At 45.3% G+C, this 25437-nt stretch overlaps 1 protein-coding gene across 1 annotated transcript in view; it reads left to right on the plus strand.

Annotated features, from left to right (window-relative positions):
• Positions 1-8214: 8214 nt before the first annotated feature.
• LOC311149290 (uncharacterized protein) overlaps positions 8215-25437 on the plus strand; it is a 46600-nt gene continuing 29377 nt past the window's right edge. The window contains exons 1-2 of the mRNA XM_084186418.1: positions 8215-8626; positions 22574-22726. Coding sequence (XP_084042544.1) covers positions 8568-8626; positions 22574-22726 — 212 coding nt within the window. The 5' untranslated portion in view covers positions 8215-8567. The remainder of the gene's footprint in view (positions 8627-22573; positions 22727-25437) is intronic.

Here is a 25437-nt window from a genome sequence, read left to right on the forward strand (position 1 = left end):
TACCTTTCCCTGGTAGCAAGATCTTATCTATTTTTGCTAACTTTCTATTAAAATGTATTGAAGTGAGATCATTTATTTCATTTGGGATATGTATTCCAAGTATATCCACATCACCATCAGACCATTTTATTGGTAAACTACATGGTAATGTACATATTTAATTTTTTAGTGATCCAATACGTAATATAGTACATTTGTCATAATTTGGTTGTAATCCAGAGAGGTTAGAAAATGTATATAGATCCTCTATGAGGCTGTGGAGGGATTCAAGTTGTGGATTTAAAAGAAAACTTGCTTCCTGGTAAGCAACTCCAGTGTAGATTTGGCCTTCTGTTTTAGGTTATTGTCCAGCTGAAAGGTGAGTTCATCTCCCAGTGTCTGGTGGAAACCAGACTGAACCAGATTTCCGCTAGGATTTCGCCTGTTTTTATCCTGAAACACTCCCCAGTCCTTAACGATTATAAGTATACCCATAACATGATGCAGCCACCACTATGCTTGAAAATATGGAGAGTGGTACTCAGTAATGTCATGTATTGGATTGTCCCCAAACATAACACTTCGTATTCAGGACAGAAAGTTAATTGATTTGCTACATTTTTTGCAGTATTACTTTAGTGCCTTGTTGCAAACAGGAACCATGTTTTGGAATATTTGTATTCTGTACAGGCTTCCTTCTTTTCACTCTGTCAATTAGGCTAGTATTGTGGACTAACTACAATGTTGTTGATCCATCCTCAGGTTTCTCCTATCACAGCCATTTAACTCTGTAACTGTTTTAAAGTCACCATTGGCCTCATGGTGAAATCCCTGAGCTGTTTCCTTCCTCTCCGGCAACTGAGTTAGGAAGGACACCTGTATCTTTGTAGTGACTGGGTGTATTGATACACCATCCATGCCCTTCTTTGTGAGGCAGTGGAAAACCTCCCTGGTCTTTGTGGTTGAATCTGTGTTTGAAATTCACTGCCCGACTGAGGGACCTTACAGATAATTGTATGTGTGGGGTATAGAGATGAGGTAGTAAATCACAAATCATGTTAAACACTATTATTGCACACAGAGTGAGGCCATGCAACTTATTATTTGACTTGTTAGGCAAATTTTTACTCCTGAACTTATTTAGGCTTGCCATAACAAAGGGGTTGAATACTTATTGACTCAAGACATTTCAGCTTTTCATTTTAATTAATTTGTAAACATTTAGAAAAACATTATTCCACATTGACATTATGGGGTATTGTGTGTAGGCTAGTGACAAAAAATGTCAATTTAATCAATTTGAAATTCAGGCTATTACACAACAAAATGTGGAAAAAGTCAAGGGGTGTAAATACTTTCTGAAGGCACTGTATACAGTATGACAGATCTGTGCATGATAAATCACGGTCTGAGCACTACCAGAGAGAGAGCGAGAGAGAGAGTGATTTAGGCCGTGCTTCAATCTGATCCTGGGTTGTGGCTTTTAAAGGCAAGGTTACCGCGTTCGCGGAGATTGCATTCACGGTAAACAGCTGCAGATGTCGGTTCAATTGGATATTACCTTTAAATGTTGCATTGTCAACAGGCGAGGTCAGATTGAATCCACGCCTAAGTGCCCTATTAGATGGAAACTGTACGTTGGTGAGTTTCTTCCCTGTTACCTAGGATACATGTATCTCTGTGTGAATAGATGTCTCTGTGTGAGTTAAGTTTGTCACAAATTTACCATGCCCTTATCTCTCTAAACCTGTACTGAAGTGTTCACAATCTACCTCAGGTAAAATAGTCTGCAATTTCAAGCGAGGAAACACATCTGAATTTTCAATACTATAACTTTTATAGTTTTGTATCAAAACTGCATCAAAACTGTATCAAACAGCTCATAGCTAGAGAGAGGGAGGGAGTAGAGCCTGGGTATCAGAAGGAGGAGAGGACACACATTCCAGGTCACAGGTCAGCACTCAGCTCCTGGAGATGGGAGGATTTAGTTCTCCTGGTCACTTATCAACACAACCTCTCCTTTCTCTGAGATGGAACGAGAGGCAGTGTGAGAAACCCAGGTAAAGGGGCGGATGGTATTACAAGGGGAGAGGTTTGAATCATAAGCTTTACCCCAGTTTAAACACTCTGTAATGAATACTCGGACAGAGTGGTAAGATCCAATCGCAGAATAGTGATGCTTTATTAGAGTACAGACAAGGGAATAGCTTAATCGTGGTCGGGCGGGCTGTGGTCAAAACCGGGCCAGGCATAGACAGGCAGAGGTACCAAAGGAGCGGGCTTAGTCGTAGTCGAGGTCACAGGCACAGGATCAGATAACGGTAATCACTGGGGTAGACAAGTAGAGGATTAAGCAATTCGGGGAGTCAAACAACAAGGCACAGGTCGGATACACGGGTAATCAAAAACAACAAACTCTCTCTCTCTCTCGGAACAAAACGCTTAGCAAGTCACAATGGAACAATACCTCGCACCGACTGAACTTCTGAGCACACCTTAAATCCTACACTAATTACTGACAGGTGTGCTCAGAACTCAGGTGAACCAGATCGAGTCTGATGACTCCCCCTCTCTGTAGATCGGGGAAGTGTCAGACTCTGTCTAGACCCAGCCAACCCCCGATCCCTTACACACTCCTCACCATGCAGATGTGCTATCTTAATTTGACCAGTTTCTCACAGCAGGAAAATAATCCTGCAGCAACAGGAAATGTGAATTATTATGTGGATTATAATTAATGGACATTTCTGTAGGGGATGATAAATTTTTTCATTAGGATAAATCAAGTTTGGCATTTTAAAGTGGAAATTACATAATTTATAAGCCTTTTTGAACCTAGAATATACTACAATTTGCATTTCCTGCTGCGCAGGAAAATGATCTGCAACAACAGAGTGATGAAATTAAGAGAGCACAGCTGTATATACAGTACTGTACTGTACCTGTAACACATAGCTATTGTGACAACGATATGTAGATAGACATACGTCCCTAGCCCTAACTTCATGTCCACACCCGGCTCAATCATAACCCTAACCCCAACCCTAGCTTCATGTCCACACCCCTCAGAGTAATTACCCAGTTATAACAATATTGTAATGTAAAGTCTGACCAATTCCTCTGTATACTTTCAGCCCCAGTTACAGCACAGTTTAGGCCACAGCATAATTACAGGCCTCTTATAGTGTGTCTGAGTCTGCTGGCAGGTCACTGTGGCTCACAGCAGCTGCAGACACACTCAGACTGCAGTAAGACATGGATCATTGTCCATTGATGTGTTTTGGCTCTGACCACCTATTTTGTCTCCCCCCTCCTATTGCACAGTAAATCGAGTTTTCCGCTAAGTCTGCACTGTATATCTCAGGATTGATAAGAAGTGATCGTAAATCTCCTGTTTAGTGTACGCAGGTGAGCTACAGATCACGCTGTCCAAGAATTAGATTTGGTATCTGTCATTAGCAATAAAATGTGCTGCATATTATAGATCTGTTTGTTTCTCTCTGCACAGTATGGTCATTCAGTTTATACACACAAGCAAATGCATGCAGACACACAGACACACAGACATGCAGACACACAGACACACAGACACACAGGCACGCAGACACACAGACACACAGACACGCAGGCACGCAGGCACGCAGACACACAGACACGCAGACACGCAGGCACACAGACACACAGACACGCAGGCACACAGACACACAGACACACACAGACACACACAGACACGCAGACACGCAGGCACACAGACACACAGACACGCAGGCACACAGACACACAGACACACACAGACACACAGACACACAGACACGCAGACACGCAGACACGCAGACACACAGACACACAGACACACAGACACACAGACACGCAGACACGCAGACACACAGACACACAGACACACAGACACACAGACACACACAGACACACAGACACGCAGACACACAGACACGCAGACACACAGACACACAGACACACAGACACACAGACACACAGACACACAGACACACAGACACGCAGGCACAAAGCAGTGTCTGATGATGATCCACCTCCTCCTTCGTGTTAGGGGAGGAATGCACAATGACAGGGTTCTGTTCTGTGTGTGGATCAGATTCTGTGTGTGTGTTTGTGTGTGTGTGTGTGTGTCAAGCCCTGGCCCTGCAGCTGTGGATCAACCACACCGGTGGTATCATACTGTAGAGTTGGCTGGCATTAGGCCTTCTCTCTCATAAATGATCCACTGTACTCTGGGTCATATACGGTACACAACTTGCTAAGACTTTAGAATGTATTAAATATAACCTTCTCAAAATAATAATGGTTAATAATATTCCATTATAAAAAAAGCTACATTAGAGTATAATGTAATCTTTTCTCGGTCACTACTCACTTACTTTACTTCGGGCACCAGTACTTGAACGAGTAGAAAGTTAACAGTAGAGACAGAGTAGTGACTTAGCTACACTACTGTATAGTTATTCAACAATTATGCTGTTGTAACGGAAACTAATAACACAGTAGCCTTTTTAAAAATGAGGGGGGAAAGCTGGTCAAGACTAGCTGATCTAGCTGCCCAAGTGACATGGCCAGGTAGTGTCTTAGACTTATGGGACTGTTTATTCTGTTTGTCTGGGATACGACCAGCGGGATACAACCAGACCTGGGTTCAAACATTATTAGAAATCTTTCAAATACTTTGAACATTTGCTATAGCGTACCTACAATGCCAGATGGGCTGGGTTTTACATTTTGGGACTATTCTATTGGTCGATTAAGCCAGGCAAACTTAATCAAGCAAAGATAAAGTACTTACAATTATTTCAATAGTTTTTGAACACAGGTCTGGATATGACCAGTGTTCAGGTCAGTGAGGGTGCCATATAGTATTTTCTTTGGCTTGGGTTGTCTCACCGCTGCTCCCCTGCTGTGTGAGCAGCTTCTCCTGATGAGGGGGGTGGGACGGTGGGACGGCCGATCTATGGCGGGCTCTGACAGGCTGAGTACTCCCTTTGTCCGACGTGTCACAGAGAGAGACTCAGCAGCACAGGAGGCGTGAATGGTGGGCAGCTTCGCCATGGTAACGGCGTTAACTATGTCGTCGCCCTGGTGAATGTGTGTGTGACAATGTACTTTGGGGGGGGGGGGGGGGGGGTTATTCATGAGAGGCTGAATAGAAAAGGAAAGTGTGTTTGTCTGTGTGTGTTACATTTACATTTTAGTCATTTAGTGGACGCTCTTATCAGACGCTCTTATTTAGTGGACGCTCTTATCTAACTGTAAATCAGCGATTTACAGTTAGTGAGTGCATACATTTTTCATACTGGCCCCCCGTGGGAAACAAACCCACAACCCTGACGTTACAAGCGCCATGCTCTACCAACTGTGCTACAGGAGGCCTGTTGAGTGGCTTGTGATCCTTCTTTCTTTGGGGCCTGAAAAAAGTGCACATTCTCATAAAACAGAAAGTCCATATAGGAACTATAAATCGTGTTATTATGTTTGAATAGTGTATGACCGACGCTATGCTACCATTTGTCTGCTTACAAGAAAGCTTGTCATTTGTCACACACACTGAATACACAGGAGACTCCCCAATGACCTGTTGTTGCAGGTTCAGAATATTCCCTGATTGTTTTCCAAGAAAACTGAACTTTGTCATGTATCTTCTGGCACCAAGTCCCACTGAGATTGTCACTTTCATGAGCCCCATAGGCTGGAAAGGGACATAGAGGACCACCAAAGTGACATACAGTACTTTGCCGAGGTAATCAGTTACCCTTCTCCAAATGCCACATGCCTCTAAATAAGTCATATTTGATCAACAAAATGTGTTCAATCAAAGTGCTTTTACTACTTTATGATTGGTAAATAAAACTGAACCTACTCAATATTTTTTAAAACTGATTATTAGTAATTTGAGAGAGTGTAAACAGGACATGCATGGGGGAAAAAATTATTTAGTCAGCCACCAATTGTGCAAGTTCTCCCACTTAAAAAGATGAGAGAGGCCTGTAATTTTCATCATAGGTACACGTCAACTATGACAGACAAAATGAGAGAAAAAAAATCCAGAAAATCACATTGTAGGATTTTTGATGAATTTATTTGCAAATTATGGTGGAAAATAAGTATTTGGTCAATAACAAAAGTTTCTCAATACTTTGTTATATACCCTTTGTTGGCAATAATAATAATAATAATAATATGACACAGGTCAAACGTTTTCTGTAAGTCTTCACAAGGTTTTCACACACTGTTGCTGGTATTTTGGCCCATTCCTCCATGCAGATCTCCTCTAGAGCAGTGATGTTTTGGGGCTGTCGCTGGGCAACACGGACTTTCAACTCCCTCCAAAGATTTTCTATGGGGTTGAGATCTGGAGACTGGCTAGGCCACTCCAGGACCTTGAAATGCTTCTTATGTAGCCACTCCTTCGTTGCCCGGGTGGTGTGTTTGGGATCATTGTCATGCTGAAAGACCCAGCCACGTTTCATCTTCAATGCCCTTGCTGATGGAAGGAGGTTTTCACTCAAAATCTCACGATACATGGCCCCATTCATTCTTTCCTTTAGACGGATCAGTCGTCCTGGTCCCTTTGCAGAAAAACAGTCCCAAAGCATGATGTTTCCACCCCCATGCTTCACAGTAGGTATGGTGTTCTTTGGATGCAACTCAGCATTCTTTGTCCTCCAAACACGACGAGTTGAGTTTTTACCAAAAAGTTATATTTTGGTTTCATCTGACCATATGACATTCTCCCAATCCTCTTCTGGATCATCCAAATGCACTCTAGCAATCTTCAGACGGGCCTGGACATGTACTGGCTTAAGCAGGGGGACACGTCTGGCACTGCAGGATTTGAGTCCCTGGCGGCGTAGTGTGTTACTGATGGTAGGCTTTGTTACTGTCACGATCGTTACAGGAAGACTCGGACCAAGGCGCAGCGTGATAAGCGTACATTTTATTTACCGTACTGCACACGAACCAAAACAACAAACCAAATGATACGTGAAGTCCTAGGTTATACACCAAACCAAACGGAACAAGATCCCACAAAATAACAGTGCCAAACAGGCTGCCTAAGTATGGTCCCCAATCAGAGACAACAAGCTACAGCTGCCTCTGATTGGGAACCACCCTGGCCAACATAGATATACACGAACTAGAACACAAACCTAGAAAACTAAACAATAGAAAATCCACACCCTGGCTCAACATTTAATAGTCCCCAGAGCCAGGGCGTGACAGTTACTTTGGTCCCAGCTCTCTGCAGGTCATTCACTGGGTCCCCCCGTGTAGTTCTGGGATTTTTGCTCACCGTTCTTGTGATCATTTTGACCCCACGGGGTGAGATCTTGCGTGGAGCCCCAGATCGAGGGAGATTATCAGTGGTCTTGTATGTCTTCCATTTCCTAATAATTGCTCCCACAGTTGATTTCTTCAAACCAAGCTGCTTACCTATTGCAGATTCAGTCTTCCCAGCCTGGTGCAGGTCTACAATTTTGTTTCTGGTGTCCTTTGACAGCTCTTTGGTCTTGGCCATAGTGGAGTTTGGAGTGTGACTGTTTGAGGTTGTGGACAGGTGTCTTTTATACTGATATCAAGTTCAAACAGGTGCCATTAATACAGGTAACGAGTGGAGGACAGAGGAGCCTCTTAAAGAAGAAGTTACAGGTCTGTGAGAGCCAGAAATCTTGCTTGTTTGTAGGTGACCAAATACTTATTTTCCACCATAATTTGCAAATAAATTCATTAAAAATCCTACAATGTGATTTTCTGGATTTTTTTTCCTCAATTTGTCTGTCATAGTTGACGTGTACATATGATGAAAATAACAGGCCTCTCTCATCTTTTTAAGTGGGAGAACTTGCACAATTGGTGGCTGACTAAATACTTTTTCCCCCATTGTATGTGTAGGACCATTAAGTGTTGTTTGTACCCAAACAGAAATATCTTCATTGTTTTTCTTCATCTTTTCTAATCTGAGTGAAGATTGAGATGTAAGGAGTGGATGAGCTGGGGGACAGACAGAGGGACAGGGGGGTTTTAGGGGGCTGGATTAGAGGACGTTGGGTGGGGGTATCATTTTACACCTCCCCCAGGGAAAGACACATGACCCTGCAGAACGGGAAAGGGAGGGGAAAAGATATTGGGCCACGGTCTGAGCACTAAATAAGAACCACATGTAGCAGAGAGGGAGAGGAGGAGAGAGGGAGAGAGGAGGAGGAGAGAGGGAGAGAGGAGGAGGGTGACGGGGGCAGTGACTGAAACCTGTCTCTGTGAGAGGAAAGAGAGTGCTTCTCTGAGCTTTCCTCACATTTTCAACAGGCTGCGTGGGGGCCAGGATCTAAGAGACGAGGGAGCCCTGGGAGTGTGTGTCTGTGTGTGTAGGTCAGAGAGTGTGTGTGCCTTCCCGTCTGAGGGAGAAAAGAGGACTACAGAGATCTGTCATATAGAAACCTCATCACTGGCCGTTGGGCTCAGGACTGGAAGAGACAGAGAGGTTCTGTCATTCTGTTGGAAGAAGAGGAGCTACACTTGTGATATTTTTATTCTGATAAAGAGGGCCAGAAGAGGAGAAAGGAGACATGTCACATGCTATCCTGAGAAGAAACTCCAGTAAGCAAGGTTTGCAGAACCTCTTGAAGTGAGTAAAAACATGAATACCGTTTTTTGGAGTACAAATAGTTTGAATAAAGAAAGATAGTTAATTATGCTGTTTTTCAGGTATGCTAGACAAAAATGTGTAAAGTGAGTCATAGCCCTATGTTGGTAGCCTGCTAGAGTAAATTGAGTTGTAGCTCCAGACCCATTCTCAATCTCTTTGTTTTGTGGGCACAAGGCAGCACTCAAGTTAATGGTTATTGTGACTGTGAGACACAAGTACTGTGTGTTCTTAACTGACTTGTTCTTAACTGACTTGCCTAGTTAAACATTTTTTTTTTAAATGGTCATCAATCACACCTCAATTGGTGGTCCACGTGTGGACGTGAGTCGAAGTCTGTCCTCATTTAACTCAGAACAACCTTTCTTGGCTCAGGAAAACTGCCGCGTGAATTTGTCTAAAATCCATATTTCATCAAGAAATACAATGGCTCAGAGTATGTTTTACACTGATCTGTTACATATAATGCATAATATTATCCCTACAGTGGTTCCTCAATTAAATGTTTTGAAGTTATGCCGTGGCCCATTGAGGTCCATTGTGGGATTGTACCATGCCATAGCACAGGATACCGCATGCTATACTGTGGTATGATGCAACTTTTACCTGAGGAACCACTGTATGTTAAACCATGCTAAACCATGTATCCATATATCCCCCAGTTCTGGCTAGCAAGCCTCTCCTTAGTAAACATGTTTGTCAGATTGGGCACCAGAGGGATGGATCAGTGTACTATAGATGTGGGTCAGAGGTCAGATCCCACGGCAGCATATACAAAGCTTCTCAGAGTAGGAGTGCTGATCTAGGATCAGTTTTGCCTTCTAAATCATAATGACTAAGAGGGGGGACCTGATCCTAGATCAGCACTCCTACTCTGAGAAGCTTCATAAGTACAGACCCTAGGCTTTCTCCCGTTGCTCTGATTACAGGAGGGGTAATTCAATGTCCACTGCCCTGGGTCTTATCACTGTTAACAACACAACCTGGACATGGACTGAAGTAGCAGGCTAAACTGTTCATCAAATATAAAAAAGTTAATCAAATACCACCATTTACTGTTTCCTTGTTGAGATTCAATGGCCACATGCGCAGTCGGTGGTTGTATTTGATGAACGTTTAAAGAAAAAGTATGGATTTCAGTAAACAAAGAAAGGCAAGCAACTACAGAGGACAAACATAAGTACAAGGTGGGCTTTTCATAATACTTTTTTTTAAAAGTATTGACCTTGGGCAAATCGGTGTAGTCGGAGCTAGATTCCACAAAGCCTGGTCTCGGCTCCACGCCGTTGGTGAAGTTCAGGACTGAAGCAGTGCCACACTGTCACCACAGACAGACCTTTACATCAGATCTCGTCCTTGGTTGTTTGTTGTTCGTTGTTCCTCTCAAAGACTCTGGGGAACAGGGAGGAAGAGAGAGAGACAGAGAGAGAGAATAAGAGAGAGAGAGAGAGAGAGAAAGAAATTATGAGAGAGGCGCCCCAGGCTTTCGCTTCAGACTGAAGCTGAGACAAATTGGGGCAGTGACCTGTGTCAAAGGTGACAGGGGTGACATGGGCAACTCCATTGTGAAAAGGGGCCGCTTACGGGCGGCGGCATGTTAGGTATTTTTCCCTTTATTTTACATTCCTTTCCCCCAGTGTTGCTTTGAGGGAGAGAGACAGTAGTGAAAGTAAAGTGTAGGTGGTCTGTAAACCGATAGCCTCCATTTAGTGCAGGTCCAGGAATCACTCAACATTCAGAGATTCAGATTCAGAGTGTTTAATAGTACAGGGTTGCAGGTGTGATTGCAGGGTACAGTGAAAATCTTAGGCTTGGAGCTCCAACATGCAGGACTAGTGAAATCAAATAATGAAAATGGTAATACAACAATAAAATAGAAATAGCACTATAACATGAAGGGGGGGGGGGGGGGGGACATTACACAATGAAAATAGGAGAGACATGAAATAACATAGATTCCATCTACCGAGACCCATTTCAGTCTCATTTCCAAATAGCTGATCAGTCGATCCAGAGCCTTCCATGATTGATCAAACACAGAACACTGTTTGGGAAAGGGTCCTTAAGACACTTCAACCGTTATAATCAACAAAAAAAGAGAAGAAAGAGAGGGAATGAAAGTGAATTGAAAGTCTTCACTGAGAATTCAACCTTTTGTTTTGATCATGTATTCAGAGAGTTCCAGTTTTGTCAATGGGAGAGGATTTCAGATGGAGCATAGCAGGTGGGGTTTATCAAACAGCTGAGAGTTGAGGCTTAGGCAGTTAGGCTGCTGCACAGAGGGTGTGGAACAGTTAGGAGGGATGTAATTAGGCACTTTATCCAATGTTTTTAGGTAACAGTCATAAATACTATACAGCCAGGCCTGGGGGGTGTATCAGAGCTGTGTGCCCACGAGACACTTGGGCTGATCCTCAGTGCAGCTGGTCCCACTGGGAAAGTGGAGAGAGATGGATGACACTCCTCCATCCCATCCTTAGAAAGTGTCTGATAATGCCAAACCTTTCACCCTCTTGTCTAAATGTTCTGTTGCCTCTGGTTTTTTATCAGGTGAGTCCCATCCCATCATTAGAAAGTTTATGACAATGCCAAACCCTTGGAAGTGTTTTTTTTTTTTACTGTAACGAAAATATGGTTTTCAGTTTGTTCATGATCCTTCATCCTCTTGTCTAAATGTTATGTTGTCTCAGATTTACTATTAAGTGAGTCAGAGATACTGATGTTAGAAGCCGAACAAACTCACAGTTTAGTCTTATTATTAGTGAAAAGCACCCTTACACTAAGCAGTGAAACTGCCCCAAACTTCAGCTTCTACCAAGAGGAGGTATTCACAGTAAAACGACAGGAAAACCTCAAAGAGCGGCGTGTCGATACCAATAAAAACAAACAGAACAAAAATGGAAACATGTTTTATCTGATGTTGTGCCATTAATTTGAATGGGTCAAGGAAAGCATGTGGGGTGGATCTGTTTTGAATGAAATCAGAGAGAGACATATATAGAGACAGAGAGAGAGAGAGAAAGAGAGAGAAATAGAGAGAGAGAGCTTATTTTCTGTCTTCCTCATCTCTGATCCTCCATCGCTCAGAGGTTTGTGATGATGTCACTCACAAGCATCCAGGTAGGCGTCAAGCAGAGCAAGCCTGTTTGTTTTGTCCACCCTTCTGCTAGCCTGCATCAATGCACACACACTCTTACTACAGCCCCACCCCACCTTGGCCTGTTCACCCCTATGCTAGCCTGCATCTATATTGTCTATATGTAGACTATGTATAAATTCCTCTGTCTATATTCTGTCTGTATATTTTATATATTGCTGGCATCACCATTTTGCTAAGATACTTTCTGGGTAAAATTTCCTTGGCGAATAAAGGCGATTCTGATTCCGATCAATACACACACATTAATACTACAGGCCCACCCCACCTCAGCCTGTGACCTCTTAATCCTCATGGCAGACTTGGTGTTCTCTCTGTTTACGATAGGGGGGAGAGATAAGAGACAGAGGAACGTAGGGGGCTTTGCCAGTTGAGTGAAAGGGGCAATAAACTCTGACAGTGTCCCAAATGGCACCCTGTTCCCTATATAGTGCACTATGTTTGACCACAGCCCTCTGTTGCCTTTGCCCTGGTGTGCCTTACCAAAGGTTGTCTGCTTTTGGAGGGCAGCAGGGGAACGCAAACACCCAGGTGTTTCCCTCTCCAGAGATCACTCTCTTTAGAGCAGTAAAGGAAAGAGGTGATAGACAGACTGGCTGTCTGACAGTTATCTCTCCTGCCTTGGTCAGTTAAGATCCTATAGGATAAGAAATACTCAGTGGTGGATGGATATTATCTCTATTGGTCTCAACATGGACTTAAAACCATCAAATCCCACACAGTGAGATAAGATGACGTGCAAATGGATTCACCAGACCTGCTCATTGAACAACTTTATTAGGGTATTCCATGCAGTTGAGAAATGACGTGTACATAAACAGTTAACTGCCAAAATAATGGAAACAGTTAAGTAAATGAGGGACACAAAGTCTATTGGTGGACCAATGCTCTATTAAGACACTTTATGTTGGTGTTTCCTTTATTTTGGCAGTTACCTGTGTGTAATGAGCTTTAACTAATGCCCATAGGTAAACAAACCAAAAGGGCCCTGGGGTTCCCAGACTGCAGTAAATGAGCTTTGCTCCATTTGGGCTCTGCAAGGGGGGCCAGTCGCCAGCCATAACATGGTGATTGGTGATTACTGTCTACTCTCCTGGCTTACAGGGGGAGCCCAGGCAGGCCTGTGTCCATGGCAACCAGAGGAGGCTGGTGAGCTGAGCTATAGGAGGACCGGCTCATTGTAATGGCTGGAATGGTACAAATGGAACAGTCAAACATGTGGTTTCCATATTTTTGATGTGTTTGATACCGTTACATTTATTCCATTCCAGCCATTACAATGAGCCCGTCCTCCTATAGCTCCTCCCACCAGCCTCCTCTGATGGCAACGCAGTCAGATTGCCCGGCAGTCACCTCCATGGTCATTGTCCATCCTCCCCAGTTGGCCGTGTGTGAACATCTGCCCTAAACATGTTGCATTTCACTGAAAATGACCAGCAATTTTGGAGATGACTGGAAAGTGTCATGATGATGTGGCATTCATAGTAGACTTTCATTCGTTTGAGTAGAGACACATAAGGCTACAGCTGACTTGGTTTTAAACTGTAGTTCAAGTAAGGTCATGGCACTGTGAGTTGGAAAAAGCTCCTCTCAGTTAGTGACTTGTTCAACCGATTCTTGGAAAAGTAATCTCTTCAGTATCGTCAACAACATAGTATTGTGTCTGGCTGATGTAATGGCGTCCACATAGCAACTGTTCTAACTTGTTTCATGACAACCATGACATCATCCTGGAAATTCTTCACAGCACCCTCTCTTCAATGTCTGTCTGTCTGGCTTTTAACAGGGGAAGGAAACCATGTTATTATTTAATCATTCAGCGAGTAACCAAGCACTTAACAAGTGCGCTGAACCTTTTTAACCTTAAGATAATAATGTTTCCTGTGAAATACTTACTTTCTTACCTAATGCATCTCTAGTCAAGTACTACTTACAACAGTCAAGCAAAGGGTGTGTTTGTGTGTGTGAGTGTGTGTGTGTGTACAGTTGAAGTCGGAAGTTTACATACACCTTAGCCAAATACATTTAAACTCAGTTTTTCACAATTCCTGACATTTAATCCTAGTATAAATTCCCTGTTTTAGGTCAGTTAGGATCACAACTTTATTTTAAGAATGTGAAATGTCAGAATAATAGTTGAGAGAATTATTCATTTCAGCTTTTCTTTCTTTCATCACATTCCCAGTGGGTCAGAAGTTTACATACACTCAATTAGTATTTGGTAGCATTGCCTTTAAATTATTTAACTTGGGTCAAACATTTCGGGTAGCCTTCCACAAGCTTCCCACAATAAATTGGGTGAATTTTGGCCATTCCTCCTGACAGAGCTGGTGTAACTGAGTCAGGTTTGTAGGCCTCCTTGCTCACACACGCTTTTTCAGTTCTACCCACAAATTTTCTATAGGATTGAGGTCAGGGCTTTGTGATGGCCACTCCAATAGCTTGACTTTGTAGTCCTTAAGCCATTTTGCCACACCTTTGGAAGTATGCTTGGGGTCATTGTCCATTTGGAAGACCCATTTGCGACCAAGCTTTAACTTCCTAACTGATGTCTTGAGATGTTGCTTCAATATATCCACATAATTTTCCTTCCTCATGATGCCATCAATTTTGTGAAGTGCACCAGTCCCTCCTGCAGCAAAGCACCCCCACAGCATGATGCTGCCACCCCCGTGCTTCACGGTTGGGATGGTGTTCTTCGGCTTGTAAGCCACCCCCCTTTTCCTCCAAACATAACAATGGTCATTATGGCCAAACAGTTCTATTTTTGTTTCATCAGACCAGGGGACATTTCTCCAAAAAGTAAGATCTTTGTCCCCATGTGCAGTTGCAAACCGTAGTCTGGCTTTTTTATGGCGGTTTTGGAGCAGTGGCTTCTTCCTTGCTGAGCGGCCTTTCAGGTTATGTCGATATAGGACTCGTTTTACTGTGGATATAGATACTTTTGTACCTGTTTCCTCAAGTATCTTCACAGGGTCATTTGCTGTTGTTCTGGGATTGATTTGCACTTTTCGCACCAAAGTACGTTAATCTCTAGGAGACAGAACGCGTCTCCTTCCTGAGCAGTATGGCGGCTGCCTGGTCCCATGGTGTTTATACTTGCGTACTATTGTTTGTACAAATGAACGTGGTACCTTCAGGCGTTTGGAAATTGCTCCCAAGGATGAACCAGACTTGTGGAGGTCTAAAACTTTTTTCTGAGGTCTTGGCTGATTTCTTTTGATTTTCCCATGATATCAAGCAAAGAGGCACTGAGTTTGAAGGTAGGCCTTGAAATACATCCACAGGTACACCTCCAATTGACTCAAATGATGTCAATTAGCCTATCAGAAGCTTCTAAAGCAATGACATCATTTTCTGGAATTTTCCAAGCTGTTTAAAGACACAGTCAACTTAGTGTATGTGAACTTCTGACCAACTGGAATGGTGATACAATGACTTATAAGTGAAATAATCTGTCTGTAAACAATTGTTGGAAAAATTACTTGTGTCATGCACAACCCAATTGAGATGGTTTTGGATGAGTCGGACGGCAGAGTGAAGGAAAAGCAGCCAACAGGTGCTAAGCATGTGTGGGAACTCCCTCAAGATTGTTGGAAAAGCATTCCAGGTGAAGCTGGTTGAGAGAATGCCAAGAGTGTGCAAAGCTGTCATCAAGGCATGTCAGAATGCTGAATGTGGATGTGGTGCAGGAATCAGGCGCAGGACACAGTAGCTTCGTCCAACAGACTTTAGTAGACGACAACGAAATACAAACGGGCCTCAAAAGAGCCCGGAGGCGAGCGATTACGCACACCGTGCGTAAACACCAAATTACAATAAGCGCGCACACAAGTGCGAAAACTCTCCAAACAATGGAGCAAAACAATCACAGCACCTGCTGACAGGCGGAACAATTACACACAACACACGACTAACAAAACGAGAACTTATAGGACACATAATTAACACTAAACGGAAACAGGTGTACAAATAAGACAAAACCAAACAAACATCGAAAACATACAACGGTGGCAGCTAGTACTCCGGGGACGACGACCGCCAAAGCCTGCCCGAGCAAGGAGGAGCAGCCTCGGCCGAAACCGTGACAGTACCCCCCCTTGACGCGCGGCTCCAGCCGTGCGCCGACCCCGGCCTCGGGGACGACCAGGAGGACGCGGAGCAGGGCGCGTGGAATGACCATGGTGGAACTCAGTCAGGAGAGACGGGTCTAAGATGTCCCTCCTCGGCACCCAGCACCGTTCCTCCGGGCCGTACCCCTCCCACTCCACGAGATATTGGAGACCCCCCATCCGACGTCTCGAATCCAAGATGGACCGAACTGTCTACGCCGGAGCCCCCTCGATGTCCAGTGGGGGCGGAGGAGTCTCTCCTATCTCACAGTCCTGGAGTGGACCAGCTACCACCGGCCTGAGAAGAGACACATGGAACGAGGGGTTAACGTGATAATCAATAGGCAGTTGTAACCTGTAACACACCTCGTTCAACCTCCTCAGGACTTTAAAAGGCCCCACAAACCGCCGACCCAGCTTCCGGCAGGGCAGGCGGAGGGGTAGGTTTCTGGTCAAGTGCCTCAGCGGTCTGTAGGGCAGTAGGAAGACCCGGCATTGGGAGGAGACGACAGGCCTTAGAGAACCGATCCACAACGACCAGGATGGTGGTATTCCCCTGAGAGGGGGGAAGGTCTGTAACAAAATCCACCGAGAGGTGAGACCAGGGTCGTTGTGGAACAGGCAGGGGTTGTAACTTCCCCCTGGGCAGGTGTCTGGGCGCCTTACACTGGGCGCACACCGAGCAGGAGGAGACATAAACCCTCACATCCCTGGCTAACGTTGGCCACCAGTACATAGCGCTAAGGCAGTGCACTGTCCGGCCAATACCTGGATGTCCAGAGGAGGGTGACGTGTGAGCCCAATAAATAAGTCGATCCCGAACCTCGAGCGGAACGTACGTCCGACCCACAGGACACTGTGGAGGGCCAGGGTCGGTACGCAACGCCCGCTCGATTTCAGCATCGACCTCCCACACTACCGGTGCCACCAGACAAGACTCCGGTAGTATGGGAGTGGGCTCAACGGACCTCTCCTCTGTGTCATACCGCCGGGACAGGGCGTCTGCCTTACCGTTCTGGGACCCAGGGATGTACGTGATTTTAAATACGAACCGGGCTAGAAACATGTTCCACCGAGCCTGGCGAGGGTTCAGTCTCCTAGCTGCCCGGATGTACTCCAGGTTACGGTGGTCAGTCAAAATGAGGAAAGGGTGTTGAGCCCCCTCAAGCCAATGCCTCCACACCTTTAGGGCCTGTACCACGGCTAACAGTTCCCTGTCCCCTACGTCATAATTTCGCTCCGCCGGGCTGAGCTTTTTGGAGTAAAAAGCACAGGGGCGGAGTTTAGGTGGCGTGCCGAACCGTTGCGATAGCACGGCCCCTATACCGGCCTCAGACGCTTCCACCTCTACCTGAAATGGTAAAGCGGGATCCGGATGCGCCAGCACCGGAGCCGAAGTAAACAGGCCCTTCAGTCTCCCAAAAGCCCTGTCCGCCTCAGCTGACCACTGCAAGCGCACCGGACCCCCCTTCAGAAGAGACGTTATGGGAGCTGCCACCTGTCCAAAACCCCGGATAAACCTCCGGTAGTAATTCGCAAAACCCAAGAACTGCTGCACCTCTTTAACCTTGGTTGGGGTTTGCCAATTACGCACGGCTGACACACGGTCAACCTCCATCTTCACCCCTGACGCGGACAACTGATAACCCAAAAAGGAGATAGACTCCTGGAAAAACAGACATTTCTCTGCCTTGACATACAGGTCGTGCTCCAACAGCCTCCTCAACACTCGGCGCACCAGCGCTACATGCTCGGCTCGTGTAGACGAGTACACTAGAATGTCGTCAATGTACACGACCACACCTTGCCCCTGCATGTCCCGGAAGATCTCATCCACAAAGGATTGGAAGACTGAAGGAGCATTCATCAACCCGTATGGCATGACGAGATACTCGTAATGACCCGAGGTGGTACTAAATGCTGTCTTCCATTCATCGCCCTCCCTAATGCGCACCAAGTTGTAGGCGCTCCTGAGATCCAGTTTTGTGAAGAAACGCGCTCCGTGTAATGATTCCGTCATAGTCGCAATCAGAGGGAGTGGATAACTGTATTTCACAGTGATCTGATTGAGACTACGGTAATCAATATACGGGCGCAATCCTCCATCCTTTTTCTTCACAAAAAAGAAGCTCAAGGACGCAGGGGAAGTGGAGGGCCGTATGTATCCTTGTCTCAGAGACTCGGCTATGTATGTCTCCATAGCCCCCTTCTCCTCTTGAGACAGAGGATACACATGGCTCCGCGGAAGCGCTGCTCCTGCCTGGAGGTCTATCGCACAATCCTCCTGTCTATGAGGTGGCAATCGCGTCGCCCTCGCCTTGCTAAACACGAGTGCTACCTCCTCATACTCAGGGGGAATGTGCATTGCGGGCACTTGGTTCGGACTCTCCACCGAGGTCGCCCCCACGGAAACACCCAGACATCGCCCCACACACTGGGCAGACCACTCCTTAAGAGCCCTCTGTTGCCACGAAATAGAGGGATTATGGGTAATCAACCAGGGAAGCCCCAGCACCACTGGATATGCAGGAGAGTCGATCAGATATAACTGAATAGTTTCCTCATGACCCCCCTGCGTACTCATCCTAAGTGGCGCTGTGACCTCCCTAATCAACCCCGATCCCAACGGGCGGCTATCTAGTGCATGTACAGGGAAGGGAGCATTGACAGGAAGGAGGGGAATCCCTAACTTTACACAAAAATTCCGATCAACAAAATTCCCAGCTGCGCCTTATGCTGGGAATGAGGTGCAACCTGTGGAAAACTGACAGGTATACATAGGTGCACAACAGAGAGCTCTGGGTAAGTGGGGCGCCTACTCACCTGGAAGGACTCCCCAGTGCGTGGCCTGTTGTCTCGTCCCCCTGGAGACCCTCCCCAGCACCTAGCCGCAGTGTGCCCTCCACGGCCACAGTTGGTGCAGGGGACGGCCCCCCTCGGGTTCCTTCTCCTCCTCTCTCTAGCGCCAGCACCCCCGAGCTCCATAGGGCTCGGCTCGGAGGTGCTGGAGGGTGGAATGGACGGCCCCCACTCGGGACGTCCGCGGGTGACCAGCAGGGTGTCGAGACGGATGGACATGTCCACCAACTGGTCGAACGAGAGGTTGGTGTCCCTGCAGGCCAGCTCTCGGCGGACGTCCTCCCGCAGACTGCATCGATAGTGGTCGATGAGGGCCCGCTCATTCCACCCTGCATCCGCCGCTAGAGTCCGGAATTCCAAGGCGAACTCCTGGGCGCTCCTCTTCCCCTGTCGGAGGTAGAATAGACGCTCCCCCGCCGCTTTCCCCTCAGGTGGATGGTCGAACACGGCCCTGAAGCGGCGGGAGAACTCCGCGTAGGTGATAGTGGCGGCGTCTATCCCCCTTCATTCGGCATTGGCCCACTCCAACGCTTTGCCGGTGAGACAGGAGATGAGGGCGGAAACGCTCTCATGTCCCGAGGGCGCCGGGTGTACGGTGGCCAGGTAGAGTTCCACCTGCAGGAGGAACCCCTGACACCCGGCAGCGGTGCCATCATACGCCCTCGGGAGCGAGAGCCGAATCCCACTGGGTTCCGGAGCTTGGATGGGCGGACTGGCCGATGGTGGTGGTGAGGTAGGTGGAGGTGTGGGTACCCCTCTGTTCTCCCATCGGTGCAGAGTATTTATCATGTCCTGCAGGGCGGTCCCGATTTGATGGATCCTGTCGTCCTTCCCGCGGACGCGTTCCTCCAATGACTCGGGCGCTGCTGCTGCTCCTGCTGATTCCATAGTAGGTCTGTAATTCTGTCAGAATGCTGAATGTGGATGTGGTGCAGGAATCAGGCGCAGGACACAGAAGCTTCGTCTAACAGACTTTAGTAGACGACAACGAAATACAAACGGGCCTCAAAAGAGCCCGGAGGCGAGCGATTACGCACACCGTGCGTAAACACCAAATTACAATAAGCGCGCACACAAGTGCGAAAACTCTCCAAACAATGGAGCAAAACAATCACAGCACCTGCTGACAGGCGGAACAATTACACACAACACACGACTAACAAAACGAGAACTTATAGGACACATAATTAACACTAAACGGAAACAGGTGTACAAATAAGACAAAACCAAACAAACATCGAAAACATACAACGGTGGCAGCTAGTACTCCGGGGACGACGACCGCCGAAGCCTGCCCGAGCAAGGAGGAGGAGCAGCCTCGGCCGAAACCGTGACAAGGCAAAGGGTGGCTATTTGAAGAATCTCAAATCTCAAATATATTTGTATTTGTTTAACATGTTTTTGGTTACTACATGATTCCATTTGTGTTATTTCATAGTTTTGATGTCATCAATATTATTCTACAATACAGAAAATAGTAAAAATAAAGAAAAACCCTTGAATGAATAGGTAGTTCAAACTTTTGACTGGTACAGTACAATGCTACACAACAGAAGGAATATGTGACTCAGTCATCATTTTGGCTCAACATTTCACAGTGTGGCAGGAAACCTGGTGTGTCACAGTCAGAGGTTAGAGTTCACCTCTCTTCCTGTATTCCATTGATCTTTGTGATCTCCGGGTGGCCAGTCAATCATCTTTAACAGCCAGGTGTCAAACCTAACATGGGAGGCAGAGATGGGGAATGAACTACCAGAGGGGTTCACATGTTGTTCCATAATCATTCCAACCCTCAGTGCATTTGAATACTTTATTGCTGGGGTAGATCATGTCATTAACTTCCAGAGCAAAAAGTCAAGGGGTGTGAATACTTTTTGAAGGCACTGTACATATCGACCCCAAATACCTCGTGCCCCTGCACATTGATATGTATTGGTACTCCTTGTTTATAGCTTCATTCTTGTGTGGTTTATTTCCTCATGTGTTTTTCATTTTCTTATTCAACTCTGCATTGTTGGGAAAGAGCTTGTAAGTAAGCATTTCACTGTATTCAGTGCATTTGACAAATAAAATGTGATTTGATAAGTAAATAAGTCAGTCAGAAAGGTGAAGCCTCTGGTAGTTCCCACTCCAAGAACTCTGCTAATCACACTCCCCTGTGAGGCACAACACCGACCCATCTGGTCTGGAGAGGCAGTTGCCTGTTTGTTTTCAGTTTTGTGTGGAGACAGCAGTGGCATGCTCAGACTTGCTCTGGTGTGAATTTACAAAGGGGCAAAACAGCCCCAAATAAATCCCCTTAACAGTCTAACTGTCAGAGTCTGGCTCCTTGGCCCTGCGGCTTTTGAACATTATTCAGAGGAAGTCGAGATTAGACGTTGTTACAATTGTCAGGAAAGGCAACATAAGCCCCAATGTTAACCTGATTCTTTGGCGCGTCTTTCCTCACTGCTATTCCCCCCCACCCCCCACGGTTACAGATCCAGAAGATAAACGGGGTGAGAAAATGGGTCACTTAGATTAGGTTTAAACTAGGACAGATTTAGACAGTGAGTGAAACAGGATGACAAAGAAAGAAAGGCCATCCAGTCAGCAACAGATTAATGACATCATCATCTGAGTCAGACGTTTGACTGGTGCCAAGAATGAGATAATTCCATAATGCAAATTAAAGGAAAAAGAATGATAGGTTAAGAAGTTATCAAGTCAGACTGCCACGCCCCCTACCACCATACCATACCAACTGGGATGGTGTGCCTGCGTTCTTGTCTCCACAATGGTTATGTTGTGTCAACATTTTAGCGGAGACAAACTCATGAAAATTATCCTTTGTATCACAATTGATATGTCAAATGTGTTATACATCAGTTTCTCAACCCGTCTGTGAAGTCACCTTTGTGAAACCATGACAATACCTCCTGGTTCATCCATCACTCAGTGTTGTTGGGCACTTGGTTATCAAATTATTCTCCCCTGGCCACCAGTTCTGGTTGTGAAGGAAACCACAATTTAAAATAGTAGAACATATCTGGGTAACCTCGATCCACCTGTGCTCTGACCCTTTCATCTTAGATGTCTTGAACTTCCTACATTTACTCTGAGGCTAATACCATGGCACTTCGCTACAAAACAGAGAAACAGTACAGCCGACAAGTCCATAAGTGCTGTGGAATCTGCTCTTCATAAACACTGAAAAATAGATGTCATGCAAATCCAGGAAACATTTAAATGTCTACATTAGCGAGGGTGAACCTTTTGATCCCACGGGGAGTTTGGTTTGGTCTTCTGCGGAGAAAGGGGTTTACACTGTTGTTATAAATGTGTTGTTGCAGTAAAATGCAAACATGTGTAGAACCATGTGTAGTATGTTTACTAGTGAGATAAACACAGGGGGATGCCGTAGTGTTTCCGATGTTCTGTTGGGATGTCATCGCTCATCCATTGCGAGCTGAATGCTTGGGGTCTGAGGCAGATGTACTCCTGGCATTATCTCCCAGAACTCTCCCTTCTCCAGGAATTAACAGGCCATTGTTTAGAAACATCTTCTTGGGAGAGCCCAGGATGATGACTCATGGGATCCAACCATGTCAGCCATAAATAAAAAACTCAAAGATACATTGGGCTGAAATCCGTTTCTCATTTAGATTCTAAAGCTACAGTCTGGGATTTTGAAAGCTGTTCAATGGTCATTAAAATTTCCTTAGCCCCATCTCTCAAGTGGAGGCGACCCATTTTGTTATTTTACAAATCACAGACTGTAGCTTTAAACAATATCTCCTCACCCCGTCTCTCTCTCCACAGAATAACCGCCCAGAGGAGCGTCGAGGATGCAGAGGAGGTGGAGCGAGAGCGTCGGCGGAGGGCCCGGGAGTCCTTCCGCAGTATGGGCAGCAGCAGCACCTCGGGCCCCGGAGGCCCCTCACTGGACAATGGGGCCCTGGCGGAGGATGGCCTGTAAGTACCCAAGTACTATACTATGACTCATCAAACATGACAATGGAGTTATTGAACCTTGTAGATCAGGCATGACTCATTTCCTATCATCCCTGTCCCACAACCAAACATCACTCATTGACCCACCAGGGTTGGGCTCAATTCGAATTGAAGACAGTCAATTCAGGAAACAAACTAAAACTACAATTCAATCATTTAAAAAGGGCATTTATTTTCAATTACTTCTCAATAAACTGAAAAGTAGAAGCTATTTATTTCAAAAGTATTTACATTTCTGAATGTTAAATTCAAATCACTTCCTAAATTGACTGCCTTCAATTCGAATTGAGCCCAACCCTGTGACCCACTCATTCATGTCACATCTCCCACATCCAAACTATAGTTTCTCGATTATGTTTTGTCTTGTGCTGAAGCAGCTGATATCATTATTTATATTAAGGGCTGTGTGTCAGATTTCCCAGCTGGAGAGCCAGGTAGCGTAGCGGTTAAGAGTGTTGGGTCAGTAACTGAAAGGGCACTGGTTCAATTCCTGAGCTGACTAGGGGAAGAATCTGTTGATGTGCCCTTGAGCAAGGCACTTAACCCTAATTGCTTATGTAAGTTGCTCTGGATAAGAGCGTCTGCTAAATGACTAAAATGTAATAACACCATGGGAGTTTTACTGGGATTGTTACTTCCCCCTTGCTTGCCATACATTCAGTTGTTTATGGGTCTGCTCCACTATCCCGAGGATGCGTGGTTACAAAAACAAAATATTTCCTTTAGGAAAAGCCACTAATCTCCACATGCCTCCTTTCTCTCTCTCTCTCTCTCTCTCTCTCTCTCTCTCTCTCTCTCTCTCTCTCTCTCTCTCTCTCTCTCTCTCTCTCTCTCTCTCTCTCTCTCTATTTCTCTCCCGTCTGACTGTCTCTCTCCCTCTTTCTTTCTCGCTCTCTCCCTCTCTCTCTCTCTCTTTCTGTCCCTCACACGTTCATTCTCTCACTCCGTTCTCTCTCTCTCCCTCACTGGTTGATTCACTCTCTCCATGAGAAGAAGAACACACACAGCTGCCTTCTCATTACAGCACCTCAGAAGAATGTTTACTAAAGAGCATCTTGGGAAACTACTACTATCATGGCCCTTAGCATAACTGCCACATGTTCTCCAAGGTGGGAGAAAAAGAAAGAACAAAAACCGCCCTAGATCATGTCAATGGCTCCATGTTTCTAAACCGTAATGAGTGACTTGACATGAGGTATAGTCACTACACTCAGTGTAGTCTGTAATTGTGGATTGATCATAAAACAGGAAAATGTCCAAACTGTTTCAAGCACTCACTGTTTCCTCTTTATCCCTAGGGGATAAATGATAGATGATACGGTCGAATAATAGTTCAGAAGACCAAATGTCAAAGCAACTGTGAACACTGGTTTGGGGTTTGCTGTTATTCGATCTCTGTGTCGTTGACACTCGCGCACTTCTCTCTCAACAACGTAATTGCCAACCCAGATTCAGACCTGGTTCCTTCCTCTTTGTTTTCAAAGTCATTACAGTAACATGACATTTTAGAGCCATTACACAAACATTCCTTTCCAACAGGTGCCTGTAGCTTGTTACCGTAGCGCCTTTGGCGTCAGAACTAACCACTTCATAACAACATCAGCATGACTAAACACCTGAAGAATCCAACCACCACAATTACTTCTCATCATTCCTAATTGTCCATTAAAGATATTTTAGATATATATATATATATATATATATATATATATATATATATATATATATATATATATATAAACTGCCATCTGGAAACATCAATTTACTTTAGTAGCTAACCTGCTTAATCATAATTGGAATGCCTGGCGGGAGCATTCCGTTCAGCTAGCTCCTGCGAAGATGAAACAGACTTTCATTTCAGGACTGTTTTAATGAATGGGGGTTAGAGAGAATAGAGGAGTAGCGGGAGAGCGAGAGTGAGAGAGAGAAAGACAGAACGAGAGAGAGAGAGAAAGAGAGAGAGAGAGGTGCGCTGCTAATCTGTTCATCGTTAAAGATGGCATTCTTCACTCTCCCTGGTAATTGATAGAAGGTTCTTGGAGTTGTTCAGCCAGGTGCAGATGTTTGGATTAACCTGGGGAGACCCCTGTGAAGTTTACAGTGAAATACTCTGTGGTAAACTAGTAAATGTCCTGTGGTCATGTTGTATGAAAGCACGACACAGTGTTAGTCTAGAGGCAGGTGAAGTGGTGAGGACAGAAAGGCTGTGTGGTGATGAATGGGCACTCAACATGTCTTCTGTTCTGTATGGACCACAGCCATGTCAATATTGACCAACCTCAGGGAACGGGAGGACAGTAGTCCCTGGTGCACTTTCAATAATGTGGTCATCAAAATGTAACTAGGACAAGAGGATTTTTCAGCTTTTTCCACCAGCAAAACTTCAAAACTTAGTAATTGATTAGTAATCCTTGCCCTGTAAGGGTAGAAAACCAAAGTGTCCTATGGTAGGGTAAGAAAATTAATTCTGTGAATGTTGACTTGATGCCAGGATCACATGTGTGTTACACACTGCACACATAAACTAGACTGGTTTGAAATGCCAACAAAATCTCTAAGTACTTTGTAAAAAAAAAAATAAACAAAGAAAGAAAGTAAGTACTGAACACAATCCCAGAATTAGGTTGTTTAAAACGGATTGTTTTCCGACTGGAGCAGACATAGTTTTGGAG

Source organism: Coregonus lavaretus (genome assembly GCF_964263955.1).
Source record: "Coregonus lavaretus genome assembly, chromosome: 21".
Lineage (NCBI taxonomy): Eukaryota > Metazoa > Chordata > Actinopteri > Salmoniformes > Salmonidae > Coregonus > Coregonus lavaretus.